The 22,543-nt window shown below is 35.3% G+C and overlaps 1 protein-coding gene across 24 annotated transcripts in view; it reads left to right on the top strand.

Annotated features, from left to right (window-relative positions):
- The window catches only part of ABI3BP (ABI family member 3 binding protein), a 135,635-nt gene that overhangs the window by 20,232 nt on the left and 92,860 nt on the right, over positions 1-22,543 (top strand). For all 24 annotated transcript variants that reach the window (XM_058800302.1, XM_058800301.1, XM_058800287.1 and 21 more), the window contains exons 2-6: positions 174-353; positions 7,411-7,479; positions 9,510-9,642; positions 18,703-18,884; positions 21,788-21,849. In XM_058800302.1, the coding sequence (XP_058656285.1) occupies positions 174-353; positions 7,411-7,479; positions 9,510-9,642; positions 18,703-18,884; positions 21,788-21,849 (626 nt within the window). The remainder of the gene's footprint in view (positions 1-173; positions 354-7,410; positions 7,480-9,509; positions 9,643-18,702; positions 18,885-21,787; positions 21,850-22,543) is intronic.

Below are 22,543 nucleotides of genomic sequence, written 5' to 3'. Positions count from 1 at the left end.
CATGACTGTTAGTTCACCTTTATAAATACATTGTGTTTCTAGGAGACATCACCTATAAGAAATTTTTCAGTTGCATGCTATTAGCAAATTAAATTGTTATATTGTCATGTTCCATTACTGAATGATGGCAAGGCAATGCATTCTGATCTCCTCTTTTTCCCCTCTTTCCCCAGTGAAAAGGCAGAGCCTGAAGGTTCAGATCAATGCCACAGATGACACTGTTTGCATGAGGTTTCTTCGACCAAGTCAAAGCACCAAACTAGAAGGTTTTGTCCTGGGTTATGGAAGCAACTTCTTTTCTAATCAGTACATCCCTTTACCTTCAGAAGGAAAAAACTATATAACAGAGCTTGGTAAGACATATTTGCTTTGCATGCTGTTGTTGTAATGAATTATGGGAAGAGACTGAGGAGAATATGAATCTTTTGTTCACCTAATTTTTTGTTTTATTGGGTTGTTGCTCACGGTTTCTTTGTCTTTATAAGGTTACTGTCAAGAATTTCAGTGGAAAGTGGAATTAGCAGATCCTTCAAGGAGAACAACTAGTTCTTGTTGTCTGGAAATTTTGCTTACTGGTATTTGTTTTGGGGATTTTTGCTTTAGTGAGAGCCTGCACTATACTTGAACAAATCACACGTCAGATGGGATGGTTTGCCCAAAAATGCAGATATAAAGGAGACTACAAGGAAGATGTACATGCTTTTAACAAACAATAGAAAAAGCAGTGAAAGAGTCTGGAGAATTGTGTGGTTGATAGCTTTTGACAGAAACATTCATATTAACGTGATGCCTCTTCTTGTAGGGATCTACTCCAGGATTGCATGTTATAGATTAACCTCTAGCTTCCATGTCAGAAGGTACCGATGGAATTCCATGGGCTGTTTTATGGAAGAGATTAAACCATGTCATGAATGCTATATCCTGTTATCTGGAATAGAGAGAAGGAAGACTGAATTATTAAAACATTGATTTATCAGGATTTGACCTTTTGAGAAATCTGTTAAATCCCTAAGGATTTTCCTATTGATTTCTTTATGTTTTTCTAGCCTGAAATGAATCAATTTACCCTCATCATTGAAATGCTTGTGATCTTGGTGTGAAGCAAGCTGGAGGAAAGGATGCATGAGCATACAAGTAATAATTGCCATGTTTTTGATGTGTTCAGTTAAGGCCATTGTGGGTGTCTGCTCCAGGCTGAAACCTGCAGAATAAAAACTGAAAAAATAAGATGTTAGACACAGGATAATTAATAAATTGGAGACTGATAGGATCACTGTGGCAAAAGTTAACTTTCCTTTTTGTGAGTTGGTACTCCTGGGATCTCTCTGTAATTCTATCACCCATCTGGCATACCTGATTCATCCTATGTGTAACTTCTGAATCAGTTTTCTAAGAATGATGTACAGGATTTTCTGTAGTATACTGTGCATTAGGCATAACAATGCCTGCTGTAGGAGTAGTGAGGATTAATTTTTGAGGATTAATTTTTTTGGTACTCGGAGATCTTAAGGAAGAGCAAAAAAAGGACTGAATGTAATATTGTGTAAGATCATTTTAACTCCCTATGTAATAGAAAATTTTATACCTAATGTTTTGCAAAACTGAAAGTTCAAGGTCACCTGGAATTTCAGCTATATTGATATTTTGTAGCTTTAACCTTAACAGTTAATGGCTGGACTCTAGGCACCTTTCTTTAGTTCCACAGCACATCAGAGCACTGACCATATGCATATCCATTTGCTGTAAGGTGTCTGGAGAGGGAAAAGCACAAATGTTGAGGAATGCTCTTCCTTTATGGTTATTTCAAAGGAGAATAATGTCAAAATTTTATCTCCCTCACGCTAATAGAAATTGTTAGTTTCCTTGCGACAATAAATCTATGTTTGTGACTTCTGAATGTCCAGTAACTAAACATGCAAAATGCAACATAATATAGATAGCAAGACAAGCATTTCTAACCTTCAGAAAAATGCCACCTTTGAAAAGACAGGAGTAAAAGAAGTTATCAGCAATATGTACTTCATGTGGCAAACATTTATTTGAGGCAATTACCAGTATGTTTATTGGAACTGTTGCTTTTAGTTGAGAGGTTTAGGGTTTGATTGAATGCCTTGGGGACTTTTTATTGGAAGCGGAGAGTGCATAATCATTCCATTTCACAAATATTAAACACAACATTAAACTTCAGCTTTGACTGCGCCTTCCAAATATGTATGGAACACGAGCTAAAGCAATAAACATCAGTTGTGCTTTGGCTCTACTTTAGAGTGACTTGTGTGGCAGAAATGAAGACAGAGATGATTGCTAGCACACTCCCTCCTCCCCATCATATTTAGGGATCAGTTGCTGGCAGAAACTGGAAGAACTGCAGAATGGTTTGCAATTCTAGGAACAATGAGTAAGTTTTATTGTGGCAACCAGAGACCTCAGCTCTAGCATACACTTTATATTGATTTTAGAAAAAGCAAGGTGTTGGAGAGGGACAATAAAAATACTCTCAAGAAATATGCCAAAGATTTAAACCCTCTAGACTCTATTGCTGAAAAATTTCAGATTATCTTTGTACTCCTAGTACAATTTGATGAAGTTGGCCTAGTATGTTGTCTTCATATTAAAACAATGTACTTTTAAATTTCACACTCAAGGTTGTCAATCCCATGTTCTAGATATTCGGTGATCCAAATGCCACTGCACACTCTGAAAATAGTCTTCAGTGTGTTCCACACATTTTTCTACAGTCAAAACTTCTAGGTTTAGACAAAAAAAAAATTAATTTTTGCCCTGAGAACTCCTTTTTGGTTCTCTCATGCTTTGACCTATCCGAATTTTACAGAAAGCAGGTGAGTTTATAGGCTTCCCTGAACAGTGATGGGTGTAGCTTTTATTGAGCAGACTGTGGAAGAAGTGGTTCCTTCCTTGTGATTTAAGGATCACAGCCTTAAATCAGTGAAAGGTAAAGATGAGAAATGGACGTTTAAGGGCATTTGTTACTCTCTGAAAGGTTTGTGTATTTTTCTAATGCATTAAGGAGCAATGCTGTGGAATATAATCCCCTGGGAGAGAGATTACATCCAGGAAAATGGAAGATCCATGAAAGTGGATCTTGTGCTGGTAATATTAAAATTGTTTATTCTGTGAAAATTTTAAAGGAAAAATTGTACAGATATGCAATCAGCTGTAGACTCCCAAAAAATATGGGAGCAGGAAATAACCGTTCTTTAACAGGGAAGAAAAATAAAAGGATGAAATAAACAATGCAGTACACTAGAACAACACTGACAGAGTCAGAACACAACCTGACCCTGTGGGTCAGGGTGTTGGTAGCAGTCCAAATGGAATTGTGGCTGCAGTGCTCCTGGTGTGGTTCTGTTGGAGCCGGGGGTGGGGGGGGTCCTGTAGAGAAGGATGTATTCTTCTGAAGATCCAGTGGAAGAAGAGGCAGCTGCTGTTCCTCTGGGGAATCCAGTGGGGAAAGCTGCGCTGGTGTCTCAAAAACTTCCAGATTATATCTGGGTAGGAATGCTTGGCTCCTTCCTCTGGGTGGAGCATCTCACAATGGGATGTTATAGTTTTTATCAGTCATGCAGTGACATTCAATAGCCTGTTATCAGCAGGTGTCCCCTCCTGAGGGAGGAGTGGTTGTAATCACTCAAAGAGAGAGAAAAAGCAAACTGCCCACTTGACAAAAGACAACTGCCATACAGATGGTAATAGAATATGCCCTGCCTGGCAATCTGGAACAATGGTAAATTTTTAGCAATCCCTAAATACAGATTAAGGACTTGCAGCCTGAAGCAAAAAAAGACTTTGTTTTGATTTCTGAATCCAATGGTCCATGAATTGTAATGATGCAGTTGTAACATCTTCAACATTTGTAACATCATTCTTGTATTTTAAGATTTATTCTAAGTTCATCAGTCAGTTCATACTTATATTGTGTTACTTGCAAGTGCATACTGGCTGGGCCCTGAATAGTGTGCTTGAACAGAAGCAGAATTTCCTAGCATTTTGTGGTGCCTGTTGGTTGCCTGCTGCCACTGATTTGATAGCCTAGCTCAAGGCATGTGAAAATGCTCTCCTTTGTTAATCTGATATGTCAGTGGCATGTATTTTTGTTACATTCTGGTTGTCTTCATAAGTTGTTAAGGTGGGTAATAGAAGTTTTATTCTTTTAATAATTTAATTTATTAATAAAATAGCCTATGTTTGGGGGATTACACCACTAATAATGAGGCATGGATTTATGGAGGAGCACTTCTCTGGTACATGTGGGTGTTTTCCTAGAGTATTTTGTGGTTAAAGGATTGAAGGTGGTCACTCTTTGGACTTTATTTCTGATCTGAAAGGAGTTCTTAGCCAAGATATTTGTTGTTCTAGCCTTGAAGGGGGTTAGACAGTAATAGATTCAGCAAGTGGTCATAGAGTAGCAGCCCTCCAAGAACGGGTTAGGCATCAAGGAGCTGCTAAGATTTTCCTAGCAAATTATTTCAAACTTAACTTGCTAAAGCTTGCATTGTTTTTTAGAGATCCTTCATTTATGAGATTTTGGATCCTCACTGATGGGAGACAGATCTATGTTTTGCATCTTTATCATATATGTCTCTGTTATATACTGATTAATGGTGAAATGGTTTTGGAGGCAGATGCTGGATTCATCTGCCTGCATCTGTGTCCAGACATTTCAACATTGATCTTAATTACATAACTATCCTTTTCTTACTAAATACAATTCAGAAAAAATAAGAAATATTCAGTTGCAAACAGAATTGTCTGTTTTCTGTGGTGTAGTTTGCTTTTATTTGAGGCTATAATTTTATTTTTCAAACAAGCTTCACTTCTTGAATATATTTTCATGCAAATAGCTGTTCTATTCTGTGAATCATAATTACATCCTGTGAAACATCCATATTTTTTTGACTGTCACATTTTCCTACCTACCTCCTATTTCAGCAATTTATCTCTTAAGCATTACATGAATTAGTGCAAATTATGGTTTTATTTGAGTTCTGGTATTCTGCAGAATTTTCATTTTCTTCTGCTGTATTACCTCTCCCCAAGATTCCTGCTTCTTATAGACACTGATCTGTCTATAAGAATCCATGGAATGGATTATGACTATATAGGCATCATAAATAACACAGATTATCATGAAATATTTCCTGTAACTTGACAGAATTTAATACATGGGTGAGGCCATGTTTGAACGCCCTGAAAATGAATTGAGTCATAGTGGCATCAGATGATTTCAGCATTGTGATGATGACTGATAGTCATATTTCTCAGCAAGGCTGAATCAGTGCAGAAACTCAGTAGTCTTCTGAACTTACTGAAAGAAATGTTGATTTGCAGTGGAAGACTAAGAAGGAACTCCCAGTTCTAATGAGTCAGGGCTCATTATGCGATATTGAAAAAGCTCTCTGCATTTTTAAATTTCATTTGTCTTGGATATAGAATGTATATCTGCCCAAAATAAAAGCATTTCAAGGCATGTGTCCTCCTGTCTGTGCACAATGCTTTGGTACTGGGCATCAAACCAATGAATTTAACTTAAATTACAGTTGCTCTGATCTTAACATCTATATAGTAGCATGGGTGGTTGTGCTCAGGAATCATGGAATCATATTTCTAAATTAAGATATAGCTTAAACACAGTACAGAAACTTATAGTTGTATCCCATGTATTGAGTGGATTTGTTTAAAAAATTCATTTTCTGATTTCAGTTATAATGATCATAATATTGTCCTAAGTTCAGTGGTTCTAAAGAAGTGGTACTTTTTAAACCTGCCTCTTCTCTAACAGCCCTCTGTCAACATCTAATCTCAGCCTGTTTTCCTAAATGCTTCCTTTTGTAGGTTGTATTACAGTCAGAAGAGCTATGAATTCTCTGGAAAATGGCAATGTGTTGTATTCTTTATTAAGGCAACATTTGTTAAATTCACCAAAATAAAGCTTAATGAACAGCATAAAACACAAAATATTTCCACAGAGAACACTTTGTTACAGAACAAAAACATCTGCTAGAACTAATGAATCCTGAAAACTGCCAGGTTTTGTAGATGAGATGTCCAGTGAGGCATTAACAGTCTTTGTGTATTGCCATATTTTGTTTAGCAGTTAATCTCTTTCTATACTGCTACACAAGTAATTTCAGATTTCAGCCAGAATTAATTTTTCCATTTATGGAGCAGGGAAAAACTGTTTCAAAGTATTTAAATAATTTTCTTTCAAAATTCTTGGACATTTTACTGGTAAACCCATACATTTTTAGTTTTGAAGACTGGCTTTGTAATTCTTGAACTTTCAAGGTCATGTTTTAAAATAATCCTGTTGAATACTTCGTGAGAGTTATAACATCTCACGAGTGGGCATAAATGCAGAGCAGAAAACTGAGTTTGTAATACAGGGAAACCAAATTATTTTAAAGTGATGCTTATTTCTGTTTTTCAGTCTCAATACAAAAAATATCCAAGTGGTTACACAGCTCCCATGCTTGTGTACCCCTCTCAATAACAAAAAACATTTTTTGTAAGTGAAGATGTATTTGCACTTTTGGGTTCCTTTTTTTAATTAATTCTTTTTCCACGCTGCTTTGAACAGCTATTTTCAGTGCTTATCTTGGGTATTTGGTGCAGATGAAACACATTTAAAAAGACTAATTAAACAATTAAGGTACATCCACAGTATGGGTTTCCAGTGCTTTAGGTGCACAGAATCAGAGAAGTTAAGTTAGAGTGGTTTTCCCCACACTGGCAGAACCTTTTCAGTAGTACAGCAAGCTTTTGGGTTTTCTGGTACTGCTTTTCCTTTCTCTCTCTTTATAGAAAGAGTGTAAGAGAAAAATGAATGATTTCTTAGCAGTTCTGTTTAGCTGGTAGAATTTAAGGGGCCTCTTACACTGAAATACTCAGGAAATTTAGTCTCTTATTTATACCGTACATTTAGATAAATGTATCTAAACTAGAATAAGAATTCTATGTAGACTAATCCTGTTTTTTAAAAGCTATAGTAAAAATAATTTTGGTCAGCAGAGAGTGAGACAAATTCTGCCTGTGGATATCTTGCTGGAGTCTCCTAAGACAACTTCTCTCATGTTGCAATTAAGAGGGAGTAGAGCTTGGTTTTAAATAATTAAGAAAGCCAGAAATCTCTGACATCTGGCTTTAAGTGTAAGGGAAAATCTTATATCTGAAGAGGAGTTCCCCCAACTAAAATAAATATCTCAACCTTGTTTTAATTGCATCATTTATAATTTTGGACTCAATGAATTTTAAAGAAAACAGCCTGATGATCGTGAAGACTGGACAATGTGTCAAAAATTCACTATTTGACTTTTTCTTAAAAATTTCAGATTAATCTCTTTTTCAAATAAATAGCACATCTGTACTAATTCCTTTTTCCTTCATTTGCAGATGCAGAGCCGCGGTATTTGGTTTCAGTAAGACCAGCACGTGTTTCAAATAACAAGAAATCTTGTTCAGGTATTTTAATATTACTGCATCTCTTTCTGAAAATATTTGAAAGAAAACACACCCTTCTGCTGGGTTTCTCTGAAAAGATGTTTCTACCTGTAGGCATCTCACTGGGATGCACAAATTCCATATGTGGACTGGTAAAATGTCAGACAGTGTTTCCTAGTCAGCAGCCACACACATGGTGCTCAAAACATGAAGATGTACCTAAAGATTTTTTTGCATAAAGTTCTTACAAATGAGAATTTAAATTTAGAATACTAATTTCTGATGTTTAAAGACATAATTCTTTCCAAACTACAAGTAAGGATTCCTTCATCCATAGACATGTTAATGTTTTCTTAGTTCCTCATTGGTGTGTGTCTGTTTCTATATCAATCTACTGCTAAGTTTACTATTGCAAGAAGTTACAGAAAGAGATGTTTCCAGCTGAATCTATACACAACAGAGAAGAAATCTGAACTTTGTTCTCATCGTTCAAAGATGATGAACTTTGTTCTCATCTTTCAAAGTCTTTCTATATGACCTTAATCATGTAATTCATTGATATTGTCAATTCTGAATTCCTTACTTTAATGTGGAGACTTAATTCTGTGCTTTAATGTGGAGAATTCTTGCAGGAAGTATTTTCCTGCAGGCAGAATTTTTTGTAACTGGACTGTTACAAAAAATAAACTCATGACCTATCCATGGGAGCACTCAAGATCAGGTTGGACAGATCACATCTGAGAAACCTGATCCAATTGAAGATGTCCCTGCTCACGGCAGGGGACTTGGGCAAGAAGGTCCTTAAAAGTCCCTTACAACCCAAATTATTCTATGATCTTTGGATGATTTTTTTTCTCCTAACTCCTGGTAATGATCAGGATAAACGTTTTTCTTGCTCTTTGCCAGGTATAACACAATGTCTGGAAAGATTTTGGAAAGTGATTTACCCTTCAGATGCAGCATATATATATATGTTGTTTTTAACATAGGTTTTGTAGCAACATATTAATAATCAACATAAAGATAAAACCAGCATGGTTAACATTTCTAAATGTACACACATGTATTGATTGAAAATACAAAACAGGCTGTCACTGGGACTGGTTAAGTGAAGAGGCAATAGGGTTGAAAATGTGTCAGTAGAAAGTTAATCAAATCTGGTTCACAACAGTGAGAAAAAACCCTTTAGATCAGTGGCTTATAAATTTTCAGGAAATGTTGGTCACCTGTATGTTTTGAGGAGGTACAGATCCTTTAGATTTTCGAAGTATGTAATGTGATGTAAATATATTGATTTCCTATAGTCAATCATCTTTCAAACACCAGAGATTCTGCTTGAGCCTGTATTAGTCCATAAACTACAGGTTCAAAATAGAGTCTCTACATAATTTGTTCATTTCCATCTGTTAGCTTTTAAACTTTCTTTAAAATAAATTATTTCTTCCCACAAGAACTGTACTCCTTTATACAGAGCAAAGCTGAAGTTCAGTATCATGCAAAACCTGATTTCAATATAGTCGGTAATTAAAGGAGAAAATTCCTGCAGATAAAGACACTGATTCAGATCTGCCTGCAGTTAAAAGCAAAAGAACTTTTGTAGGTTTTATTTTGCTCCTAAGAATGCCCTAGAAAATATTTATTATGTGTAGATATATTTGCAGTGTTACTGAGAAACCTGCCAAGAAGTTACTATTTTTATCACATCCATGGAGACTTTCTAATGTCCTGGACTCTGTCATGTCTTGATATAGTTCAATAGCCAGAGTTTTTAATTTAATCTACCTGTAGCTTATTCTTATACTAAGTGTACTTAAACCACTAAATGACCATTTTCAAAAACTAGTTTTAACTGGAATGTTAGGTTGAAAAAGTGACCATGGACACTGCCACTTTTGTAAATCGTATGTTAGAAATAGTGACCATGAAAATTAGGGAACTGCTGTACCTTTCCCTTCAAGCTTAGAAGAGATCTTAATTTCCTTAATTATCCATCTGCAAAAACTTTACATAATGCAGGAGAGAGCAATTAACTTTATATGTTCCTTGTGTAGGTCGGAACAAGACACAGAAGCCCCTGCAGCTGGTGGTTGGCACTCTCACCCCAACGTCTGTGTTCCTCTCCTGGGGCATCCTGGTCAACCCTCAACATGACTGGACAGCAACAAGTAACTGTGCTAGTGACAGGTAACAACAGAAATGGATGGGCTTTATTGCTACCATGAGTTCACTCAGGGCAGCTCCCTGCTGTGATTAATATAATTTTTACAGTAAAAATTTAAATGTTGTAAACAATAGTTCTGAATATGAAGTCAGGTTTTTCATTTGCTAACGCTAGTGCTTTGCAAATCTTTACTCGACAGCAACTTTAGTGAGACATCTACATGCTGAATTACAAATCTTGCTATTTCACACTGGATCCTTTGTTCTTAAATTAATGGCCTTGGATCTACCTTCATTTGTATCTCAACCAATTGAAACTTTGTTAAATTACAGGAAATATTTTACTTTAGAGTTGACTGAAAAAGTGTGAAAGAAGCCTTTTGTTGTGCTGATCTGGGGGAATGATGCCTTAACACCGTTTGATTTTTGTTTTTTTATTTTATCTTATCACTAAAACTGATGCAGAACAGCTTTCATTAATTTTCTGTTGCAAGTAAAAAAGGATCTCTTCTATGTTAATATTTTTGGCATGTACTGGATGGCACAGTAGGTGGGAAACTCAGGAGGTCTTGCCAAGTAGCAGTTTCAAGACAAGTCATAGTGCAGAAGAACTTCTCAATTAAGTGCACTATTATGGTTTAGTCAGCCCTCTGTAGATGAATAAAATTATTTAAATTGCTAATGCAGATGTTTTCCCTACTTGTGTTTCTCCTTATATTCTTCCTTGAATATTTTTGGTTTCATTTATATTGTGTGAAGCTCTTTTCTACTCAACAGTGTTTTGTAAACATTGTGAACCCATGGGATGCATCTACATCTATTTTGCAACTGTTATCTTTTGGGTTTAAATATTCTCTTTTTTTTTATGATTCAGAACATTTCTTTTACCTGTTTAATATTTGTCAAATTTGTGGCTGTCTAATTTAGACTTGACTTTTCTTACTCTGGTGTTCATAAGAAAACTCTAGCTGGCATGATTAAACTGGATGTCAAACATAGGCTGTGTTAAAAAAGACATCCCATTTAGCCAGGATTATTTTTTTCATACCTTTACAAAAGCTTCATACCTCACAACAGGACTGATCCTTTTCAAGCATCAGAAACTTCTGATGAAAAAATTTTGGATCTTCATCACCAATCAGAATTTCAAACACTATTGAAAAAAATGTTAACGTTTGTTAGGAAACAGTTATGGAATGTTAGTAAATGTCCACGAATGAAATCTGATCAGATTTTTCTTCAATAGAAATAAAAGTTGGTTAAGGCTCAGATTTTGCTCTTTCCATAAAGGAAGAAGCAAATATTTTCCTACTGTGTGAAACTGAAGAAATGAGCTGATCTTGGATGAGACTGTAAAGTGTTCGAACGTAGTGGTTTTATCTTTGTGATGGGTCAGCAAGGAATTAATCTTTATGTGATGTGTCAGCACCAATATTGCAGCAGCCATTGTGCAGTGGGAATGAAGAACACTTCAGGAGAAGCCTATATCCTGTCTTAATCCACCTGGAAATTCAAGGCAAATGGTATCCACCACCATGCCTTCATCAATTCTGTGTTTTCTCCTCAGTAGCTGAATTTTCTTTTTGGACATTCATTGACTCAAAGTGGGAACAAAGTTTTTAACAAAGTTTTTCAGTCAGGGCAGTGTGCTACTAGTGTCTTGCTGTGTTTAGAATATATTCTGAGAAATTCCTCCTCTCAGGAATTAAAGTGCACATTTTATTGAAATATTGTCAGGAGTGGCTAGTTTAAAAACATTTATATCAGTTACAAATGATCTTATCAAAGATAGGTATATACCTATAACCAGATTTCTGTTTTACAATCAAGCATAACAAGAAAGTTAATGAAGAAAACAAAAAGTCACTTAAGTGGTGCTCTTATTAATTTTACCCTTACTGGACTAAAGTGCTTGTGATTTGTATAAATTATGAGAATAGTTGTCCAAGTGACCATGGTATGTATATCTAGAATTCTAAGAAAGATTAGATCCACATATATTTCTAGTCAGTGTGTAGAAGAAAAACTATTAATTTATTATATTGATTTGAATGACAGTTGATAATGTACAATAAGAAAAAAATAGGAAGCAGCCCATTCTTAGCAAGTTAGTTTTGTGATAAAAGTACAAGTCTTAAAAAGCCAGTAACAGATTCACCGAAATTTCAGTCTATTTAAGGGGCAATCTACCTGGCTTGATGCTTTTTCGTCTGGCATATTCTCCTTACTGTGACTGTTAATCATCCCCAAGATTGCTGTTAGTGGGTAACCTCTAACCTTTGGCATTGGCAGTACATAGCAGTCCTCAGGACCTCTTAACTCAGTTCTGTCAGTCAATGTCCCACCAAGGTTTAAATTTGTAACTCCCCGTGACCTGAAATGGAGTCACTGTTCTCAGCCTCAGATTTTACTATCTCCATGTGGATGTTAGGCTTTTGTACAAGTGTTGCATAATAAAAGTTATTTCAATGTGTTACTGAGTCAGAAGATAGAAACCACATGGAACTAGTACAGTTCTTCTGGCCAAGGTTTTCTCCAGTGCAAGTTTGACCTCAGTGGGATATTCCTTGGAAGATCTGGTTTTGTGAGCAAATGAGCTTGGAGTAAGAGGTTCCATATTCTCTAACAGCCTTGATATCTTTTACTGCTTCAGTGACATTACTGCTTCCTTCTTCAGGGAACATTGTGGTCTTCTGTATCTATGAGATTTTTTAAGAAACTCAGATGAAAGAAAATTACTGTGACATTTTTCAACAAACCATTCTTTTGGCTTAACTCCCTAGAGATTAAGAGCATAAGCCAATAGAGTGCTACATATTTCCCTCAAGATAACCCCAAATGCTAATCCCCCGTTGAAACAAAAGTATTCACTGCCATTTTTGTGGACCAGAAATGGAGGGTGAAATTTTGAAGCATTCTTGAAGTGACTATTATCTCTCATCAGACCCTTAGTACTGGAATTTAAAATAAACCAAAAATATCTAAATCAAAAAACTCAAGTACAGTTTGTGGAACCTTTCTCAGCATCCTCTGCTTTCTGACACCAGTGGAAGACGGTTGATGAGGGAAGATGGCAAAATCACAATATCCTGCTGCACTGCCATGTTCAGTTCCTCTTTTTATTATCTCCAAGAGAGTAAGAGGTTTTTTCCCTCTCTGCCTAGCTGTGTTCAAACAAATATTAGTGGACAGATCTGTCAAAATAAAAGTACTGGGGCTTCATTTACTCTCCATCCAGGTCTGAAAAAGAGAGAATACTCTGTAGAATTTTCTTTCTTTGTATTTGCTTTGATTAGAACACCTCTGTAGCTGGGGATCAAAAAAGGTGGACTTCAACTTTCATTTCTTTAGGAAGAGAAGTCAGGGGATGGAACAAAACCCGTTATTTTCTGTGTTAGATTAAAGCAGCGTTTATAGATAATATAAAAATATAATATTCCATTGAGTGGATTGTGTAGAAAAACAAACACACTTTAGATACATGCAAAAATAGGAATTTAAAACATGAAGGTATGTCTATTTTAAGTTAAATGCTGTGACATTTTCACATTGGCATTGTTTTAATTTCTTTACCTGTAATTTAAATGTCCTAATGTTGTACTTGCAAGTAGCAGAAATTTTGTGGTTTATTTTGTTTTTATCTGATGCTTTAAAAAGAAAATGTAAGAAAAACAGTAAGGGAAAACCAGGGAAGAGTCCATACTTAGTCTTTTTGTTGCATAGTACATAGAAGTAGGGTTTTTAAAATCTGAAATTCAGAAACAAATGTACCTATCTTCTCCTGTGCTTATTTACAAACTTCCATCATTATGCAGCTGCCAACTAAGTCATACTTTGTCTTGCAAGTGTCATACAAAATGTATTTTAAACATAGCAGACTTTCTTAAAGGAAAACATACAGCAGCAAATACACTCCTTGGATTTCAGATGCTTTTGAGTTGCTGCTATGGGAGTACATGCTAAAAGCTTGTTTAAATTGGAATGATTTGTTCAGTCTCTCCTTTTTCAGACTCTCACTCTTCATTTCAGTCATTCTACTGAAAGTTTTAAGTGGAAGAAGTGAATTTTAGTGATCATGTAAGAGTCAAAACTAAATTAGAAAGTGTTTTGCAAACCTAACTGGTAACCATCACTGGTGTAATTATTACAATTTTTTATATATGTCAGTGTCTGTTACTTTAAAGTAAACTTAGTGGTAAAAAAGGAAACAATATAATCAACTTCATGGGTCAATTTGTGCAACACTCAGTGTATGAAAAATCATAGTTCAAACAATTTCTTTTATTGCTTTCTAGCATTAAATGGATGCTGCACTTCTAATGAAGTCTAACTGTAAATAAATAAATACCTGTTATGCTGATAGTCTCTTTTAAAAAATTGTGATTACATTTCTGTGAGCAAAAAAGAAATGAGCTTTCTAATCTATTGTCTCTGGCAACACAAAAGCACAGAACTGGAATGTTCTTATATCTCCAAGGCTTAATTGTTTGTTTAGTGTTATGTGGGACTAAAATAGTAATGATTAAGTTGTTTGGAGTTTTGGTTGGGACCTGGTTCCAAATAAATCCATGGTATTTATACAAACTGACCTAGTCTTGAAATCTCACAAAACCATCTGCCTTATAAGATTTCCAGTATCTAATTGTTTGTGTCTGAATATTTGACTGTGGAAGCATGTTCTGGGAACCTGGCTGAAATGAGATTTGGTTTAAAAATGGAAAAATGGCACTGGAATTCTTGGCAAAACAGTATCATTCACACTGATAGATGAAAACTTAATGTCTTGCCTATCCATCCTAGGATTCTACTTCTTTTAACAATGAATAAGATTTGCTTCATCTCAAAAGAAAAACTCTCTGTGCTCTTTTCTTAAAATTCTCATTTTATTTTGATTTCTAGTGCAATGAAAAGGCTGTCTCTAAACTGAGCACTGCCTTGCATTGTAGAGCTTTAAAAAACAAACTTTGTGAGCTGAACATAGAAGAGAAACAGCCTTTTGTGTCAGGCTGACAGTCTTTTACATTGACTCTGCAGCCACAGGAATCACTACAGTGGTTGGCCTGTGAGTAGTCTTGTGCTCTTGTGGCTTCCTTTGAATTATGAACTTGGCCTCACTTATTTAATTTCTGCCATCGCACTTTGTGTAGGTCTTATGTGGAGGAAAGCAAAGTAAAAATATCATCAAAGATACATAGTTTCAGGAATGTAGACACTAAGGATTCCATTATTTTGCACAAATGTTTATGGAGAGAGGCTCTCCTGATGAATGGAGGCTCTTTATTCCTCTGCTGTGGCAAATTTTGCCTTTTTTTCCCCCCTCATTATTACAGAGATTATTTCTGAGAGCAACAAAACCTCTCACCTGCTCATGCCACCTTTTGTTTTAAATTATTGGAGTTTTAGCTGTCCAGTAAAAAGGAAGGAGGTGAAATTTTTCTACAGTTCCTAGGGTGGCCTCGTTGGTGGTATCTTCAAATGAGTGAAGCATTGCCTGTTAGTGGAGAGAGAGAGGCACTAACTTTCATGGAATTTAACAAAAGAGCTCTAATGTTTTATAGAGTGCTAGCTGGCAAAGAAACAGAGTAACCCCTGCAATAATTTGATTAATATTTGTTGTAAATATAAATACAAGCGTATTCAATAAACATTTTTCTGGTAAAATATCCCCCACCAAAGCACATAACAAATCAATTAATCGAAATGCATTGTTAAGTTAAATATTGTTAGGTCTTTATGCCTGCTGGGAATCTAGATTGAAATAATTTATCACCAGCATAGCTGGCTGTGCCATCTCCTTGCTGAAACATCAAACCAGTACTCACAGGTGGGAATAGCATTCCTAGGAGCATTCCACAGTGTATTACCTGTTAGGACCCCGTGGTGAGCAATCAGTTTTTCCTTTTCTTGCTTCACAGAGATAATGGGAAATATTTTATTTGAGGAACATGTAGTGTAGCTTTCCCTTCTGTGTTAGTATGACAGCACTCTATTTCAGCCTGCCTTATGTTGTTCTGGAGGGGACCTATGCAGATGTTGTGCTGAATGTTTCCAGCTCAGCCAGCTGCACTCGTTTTGTGCCTGTATGTCACTGCCACGAGGGGATTGATAGATGTGAGTGGTGACTGGATCTTGCTGCTTACTCATGTCTTCAATTACATGTGTTGACTGTTTGATATTGTATTTTTGATGAAAGAAAGGTTCGAAAAAGGGAGAAATTAAAATTACAACAATATTCAATCAGTACATTGTTCTCAGGCAGACACTGACATTGCATTTTATCTGGCAGTTTTTTGGTCTGGTTTAACAATGAGTTGTTGTTCTTTGATGACAAAACTTGGCATTTCTGAATTTTCACTCTATAAACAAATGATTGCATTTTCCCAAAAGCACATGTAGATATTTAGATATTTTCAATAGTCAAATGATTGTGACCTGCAAATTCTTAAATGGAACTTCATTTTTATTGCTTTTTATTGAAATGGTTGAGGAAATTCTGTCATCAGAGTCAATGTTTTTAGTACTCACTATGGCAAGTTTCCACTGAAATAATTATACCCTTGGTGAAGTTTTAATAGGCTTGGAAATCTTGGAGTTGAGAGCACATTTCTTCTGTGCTGTATGTTTCTCTTTCTTTCTACTGGCATAGTTTGGCACAATTATGAAAATCTTCTTTTCAGATTTTATAATGGTCTTGAATTTAAGTGAAAGATGGGGCCTTTTTTTTTTTATTGTGCATATGTTCTTAGTATTTTAATTTATATTAGAGTGAAGAAATTTCCAGGTGTGGAGACAGCATTAAAAAGTACAACATTTTGTCCACTAGAAGCAAGTGGGGACAGTCACTTAAAAGCCTATTCATTATCAACAAGTTTTTAGTGTTTTTTTTTTCTCCTTGTTTCTGGTGCAGCTGTTCTTTTAGATTGTTTAATAACTGAACTGAAGCAGTATACTCTCTTTTTTCCATCACATGCAAACACTTTATTTCTATCCCATTGGATTAAAGTAGGTAGGAAAATGTGAGGATGAAGATGAAAACCATTGAAAATTCCTCTTTCAGGCAAGGGGAGAAGGTGACTATTCCCAGTTGAATTCACATCTGATGTCTGTCTTTACTTATTCCAAACCTCTCTCCAAAAAACTGTATGGGGTCCAGTAAGAGGCATTTGTGTTGAAGATTGAATTTGTTTATTAAAGTTGCATCCTTTGCAAGACAGTGACAGGGAGTTCAAATAAGCTTTTCCTCTTGGTTAATGTCTTTGTGGCTACATACAAATAGATTAAGAGGACAAAGGAGAAGAATTTTTCCTTCTTTTAATGTTGCCAGTAATGGATTGTTTAAAATGCTCTTTGTCAGTTTAACTGACAATTAGGTCTGTTATTTGACATTTGATTAGATCACAGCCCACAGAAGTAAGGAGGCAGATTATTACTTGGTACTCCTGGAACTGAGAAAGGATATTCACTACTTGTCTGTCTTTTTTTTCCCTTACTGTTTTTTTCTTTCTTTCGTTTTCAAGTTTTAAGATAGACTATATCTTGTTTTGAACACAAAGTAGTACAGTTAATGGAGTTATGTGAGCCAATGTAAATATTGGTCTTGGAACCTGGTAAAGTACCTGAATGAGCTGAATTGTAGCTCCTTGGTTTACCAGGAGAATGTATATTTTTTGGTGCCAAGACAACAAGTTTGACAGTTATGAGATAAAGTATGTAAAAAAAGTGAACCATTATGTATGGAAATATTTTCCATGAGTGACACTAGCCTTGTCTTAGGTTGTGTTTTAATAGTGAAGTAGGAATTTCTGTCTACTCAACAGTCACATTTCATGTAAGCTGTACTCTGAAAGTGCTGTTCTGTAACTTCAACAGAAGCAGCTTTATGAATTGGCTGTATTAGGTTTGGTCCACTAAGTAATTTTAGTCTGGACTTTTGAAAATTTTTCAGTTGATTAAGAATCTTCTTTGGTTGGTTTGGGGTTTTTTAAGGAAGAGATTCCTTTGTCTCTATACAATTGCCTGTATAATGCCTGTAATAGGTCTCACAACTTTGATTTGCATGCATTAAGTTTTTCTGTTTAAGTGTGGCAAAATTCAATTGGACTGAATTTGTCCCTTTTCAGATGATGTAAGTGTGAGATAGTATGAATGATGGATATGAGTTATTTATGTTATGTGTAAAAATTTTCAGTAATACTTGGATTAAAAAGTTGCCAGATCTTTCTGAGATTTGCTTTTCCAAGAAAAGAAACCTCCACTCCATTCTGGTAGTGATTCAGTAAGTATATTGAAAATGAGATTATGTCAGCCAGGGGAGTTCTTGTGCTGAAGCTCTCACCATTTCCACTACCTTGATTTTGATTGGTTAGCATTGCAGTCATGCTTTTTCAGGGTGGTGCTCCTTGATAGAATTGGGCAATTTCTGGAGAAATGTTTCCTAATTTCACAATCTGTTAGCATTCATCATGTTATTAAACTGCTGGAAGGAATGTCTTGGTTTATTTTTTTTGTTTGAAGTGGGGGCAATACATAATGGGATCTCTGAATGAGGAATGTATTATGCAAACAACAGATATTACTGGTTTTCCCTGGATAATGTTTTTGGACTAATTTTGACAGGAACACCTTTCACTGGATGAATATAGATGATTTTGAGAAATCGGTAGAAGCTTCTTAGCAGGCTCAGGCTTCAATTGACTGGTTCTGGCATATGTCAGAATTACAGCAACTGCTTGGACAATAAGCTTACACTTTGTGGTTAAAACCTTGCATAGAATGGGTGTTTGTGAATAAGGAGACTGTCCTTTTGCTCTTTGTACAATATTCCTAATGTCAGGGTCTATAATATGTGGAATAAATCTGGCTTTTCTGATATTTGGTGACCATAAAGACCCAGAAAGAAGAACAAGAACAATAGAACATTATTATTTACTATAATTATTATCATTATTATCATTATAATTATATCATTATTATTATTATAATTATTATTATATCTTTATTATTATTATCATTATCATTATTATTTTCTCACAAAAATTGTTGTAGTGAATCCTTTGTGTAGATTTATTTTTTTTTCCCGAGCAGGTTCTATACAGTTCGCTACAGAGAAAAAGGTAAAGACAAGAAATGGGTTTTTCAGCTCTGCCCAGCTACAGAGACAGTGATTGACAATCTGAAGCCAAACACACCTTATGAATTTGGAGTTAAAGACAATGCAGAGGATAGTGTTTGGAGCAAGACTTTGAATCATAAGACAGTTCTCTCTGGTAAGTATTTGACAATAGTTAATCAAATAGCTACTGATTTTGACAGTATTTTCCCCTCTATTATGGAATTAGAATAAGTTACTGATAAAGTTTTTATTGTTTAAATGTCATGCATTACGCCCCTAAAAATTCTCTTATGAATTGCTGAAACTAGAAATATTTTGGTTTTGAAAAACTGCCACCTAGTCTTCTGAAAGGTATCCTCTTGTCATTGCAAATAGAGGATCTGCTGCAGGTTATTAGAATTCTAATGGTGTTTAGTACAGATACACATCAAGTGTTGAGTATGAATACTTATACTCCTGACTGGATTCTAAGCTTTTTCCTTAGGCCCTGAATAATAAGATGATCAAGTAATGAACTAATCCATCAACCATCACCCAACTAATCTATTGAATTTCTTTTTCATCATGAGTGATGGAAATCATTAGCGTTATTTGAATCTTCTTTTACACCTGCATTTACATTGAAGCTGCTCTTCAAGCTAGAGCCTGTCCTGCCTTAATGGGCCCTTTATGACTCCACTCAGAAGATGAATTTGAAGCTAATTTACAATTAAAGTATTATATGGATCATGTCTGAAGCATGCAGTGTCATGTATGCTTTTGTTTTAGTTTTCATGGAGCAGTGTATAACACCTATGGCTGGCTGTCAGTCATATTTTAAGGTTCTCCTCTGAAATCCCAAGATAATGCAGGAAAAGTGATGTCAAATTAACCCTTGTAAAAGCATGTATTGCTGAAAGAATCGATCATACCAGTAGAGGAAACAGGCATCAGTACAGTTTTCCTCGTAATGAGAAGAAGAGAGGACTTAACAGATTATCCAATTTGGTTTATTTTCCTCAAGTATTTGCATAAAGGTATTTTGAAGCATGATATTGCTCAGAAGATGGTGGAAACTCCTATGCTTAGTATTTTTAGCTTCACTCAAAATATAAAGAATGGGAATTCTCATTAGAGAGCCTTATTCATATGAGATTTCCAGCTGAAATTTAATTTGGACTTCACTTTTAACTTGTAGGTGAGTTACAGAGCTCAATATACTTGAGGATAAGGGAGGGGAGCAGCATGGTGACTTGTAAAACCTTCATACTCCCTATTAAACAGCTTTGTTGGCCTTAATAATAAAGTACAAAGCTCTAACTTTGAAGCACCTGTGTCCTTGGAGCTGTTTTAGCAGTCCAGAATAATGCCATGGATATCGCACACCTGAAGAGGATATTGGTGGTAGCCTTTATCTATTCCTCACAAAAAGTTCTGCTTTGCAGCCTTACAGATATCCTACTAAGTGGTTTTTTTCTGTGCTTTTCTACATTTCAAAAGTCTTAAAGTCATCTGTAGAGCAAGTGATGAAATATATTTCAGCACTTATAATAAGAGGGAGTGATGAGTGCAAATATTCATAGTTTATTACTTGTTCAAGACTGGTGAAAACATCACCAAATTTTATCTTTCTTTATAATGTATTTCTAACTTCTTTTTCTTACAGACATTTTACATTTTTAATAGGTCAGGAGAATCATTCTTGTAAATTTATGGAGTCCCACTGAATTTGGTTGAAAGATGATTTCTTCTAAGAGTTCATATTCTATTTACATAAGATTTCTTTTGTCTGCAGTGTAGACTTGTGTGTTCAGTGGATGCTTCTGCAGCAGCTAAATCCCAGGAGTTTTTAATTACCCTGCATGTCTATATTCTGGTCTAATGTTAAAGAATCTTATAATGAGAAAATTGTCAGCACTTTCAAATTCAAACCTTTCATACTTTTTGTGGTAGATACAGAAAATGTGGGCAGTAAACAGAAAGTGTGTCTTTATAATAAATGTACAACCAGATCCCTGTAAAGTTTATCAATCAACACAAACAGACACTTCTTTCCTGTGCTAATTTCTTCTTTTGTGTCAAGTTCTTCTCATATAGGAGAAGCATCTCAACCTAAACCAAACATCCTTCACTGTACGTGTTCTTTTTCCCACTGAAGAATATATCAATTATAAAAAATGAAAGTTCTTGTGCATGTTCCTAGATTTGTTGAATCCACAGGCAGAATTTTTGTTATACACTAAACACGTTGGGAGGGGCTGGGAGGAGAATCTGCTTTTAATTCATTATTTGAAAACACATTAAAGGCATGGCGAAAGTTCAACATTTATTTAACTGATTTTTTTCAGAAGAGATGAAAGTAGCTTATTTCAGACTGCCTTGCCATGATTTTCTCATGAAGTCATTGAGAAACTTGTGTCACTTTTCTCTTGAATTTAGGCCAATAGTAAGTCCTGTTATTTAGAAGTATCAAGCGCTTTGAAAGATTTGTTTCCAACAGAAATGTATCTCAATTGATATTTCTTTAGAGTTGAATTTTTTTTCTACTTCTCATCTGTTTAGGATGGAATTTGTAAAAAATATGGTAACATATAGCTTGACTCTTGTTTGCACATCCATTGTTGGAAGGGCAGCAGAAAACTGTAAAGGTGGAAGACGCAGAGAAAGTTTCAAGCAGCAAGCTAGAATAGAGCAGGTGCTGAACAGGACTGTTTCTTGACTTACTCAACAGCTGCATCATAAGAAACTTCTAATACTTAGGAACTAAGAGGAAAACTTAAGAGAAAAACTTCAGAGTTTAAGTCTGGGGGTTTGTTGATACACTGAGATAAACAAAACCATGAACAAAACAAGAAGAATACATTTCATTTCCTTGCTGTCAAAATGTGAAGAGAGGGACTTGCAGATATATTAATGGATCTGGAGACACAGGACAAAACAATTTTTCCGTGGTGTGTTTTTATACAAGCTTTTAATTAAACCTTCTAACTTTCCAAAGGTGAATAAACTTGGTTTGCTTTCCTTTGGACAAAACAAAAAATTAATTCTGTGAATTTATTTTTCTTTCTGTCAAAATAGGTAAAAAAGTAAATGGACAACTCCAGAATATGTATAAGTTGGTACCCAATTCCCAAACACAGGTATGCAAAACAGTCTTTTTTTTAAGCTGATTTGTATTTTATATGATCACATTTTTTATTCTCTGTTAGAGTTCAGTGAGAAAGAAATTATCAAGGCCACAAACTGCCAGTATAGAAAACAATCTGTTAAATGCATTGTGTGGAAAATGTTTAAATGTGTTGATGGACAAAATAACTGAGAACTGTAACTGAGATGATTACCTACACTTTTTCCAACCTATCTAAGATAAATCTGATGATTTCCAGCTGTAGATTCAAAACCTAGACATTGCTTATTCCTTTGTAGAAGTCAGGTTTGTTAAACTGTGATATTTGTTGTGATCAGTTAAGTTAGGGAAAACGTGGTGATGTGATTTTATAGAGTTATTTTGTATATACTCAAGTTTTCTAAATTAGTCATCCCACTGAATTGACTGATAGTTCCCATATGTGAGGCAAGTGTTTGCAGAACCAGAGGAAGTGGGAAAGGGCAATTTAATCAAGTTTGCTGGGCTGTCCATTAAATCCTTTTATGTGGCATGGTAAATTTTTTACCATTTAATTTTAAAAAAATTGATTTTTATAAATAAAGATTTTTTTTTCCCCTCACTTGACTTTTTCCATAAACATTCTCAAACAAGCATGGATGGATTTCATTTGTTTATGGGTTCGTGTACCCAGATTTTTTTTTCTTCCAAGAGCTGAAGCATAAATG

Source organism: Ammospiza caudacuta, chromosome 2, assembly GCF_027887145.1.
Source record: "Ammospiza caudacuta isolate bAmmCau1 chromosome 2, bAmmCau1.pri, whole genome shotgun sequence".
NCBI classification, from domain to species: Eukaryota; Metazoa; Chordata; class Aves; order Passeriformes; family Passerellidae; genus Ammospiza; species Ammospiza caudacuta.
The sequence above is the reverse complement of the archived record's forward strand: the minus strand, read 5'-3'. Positions and strand labels throughout refer to the sequence as shown.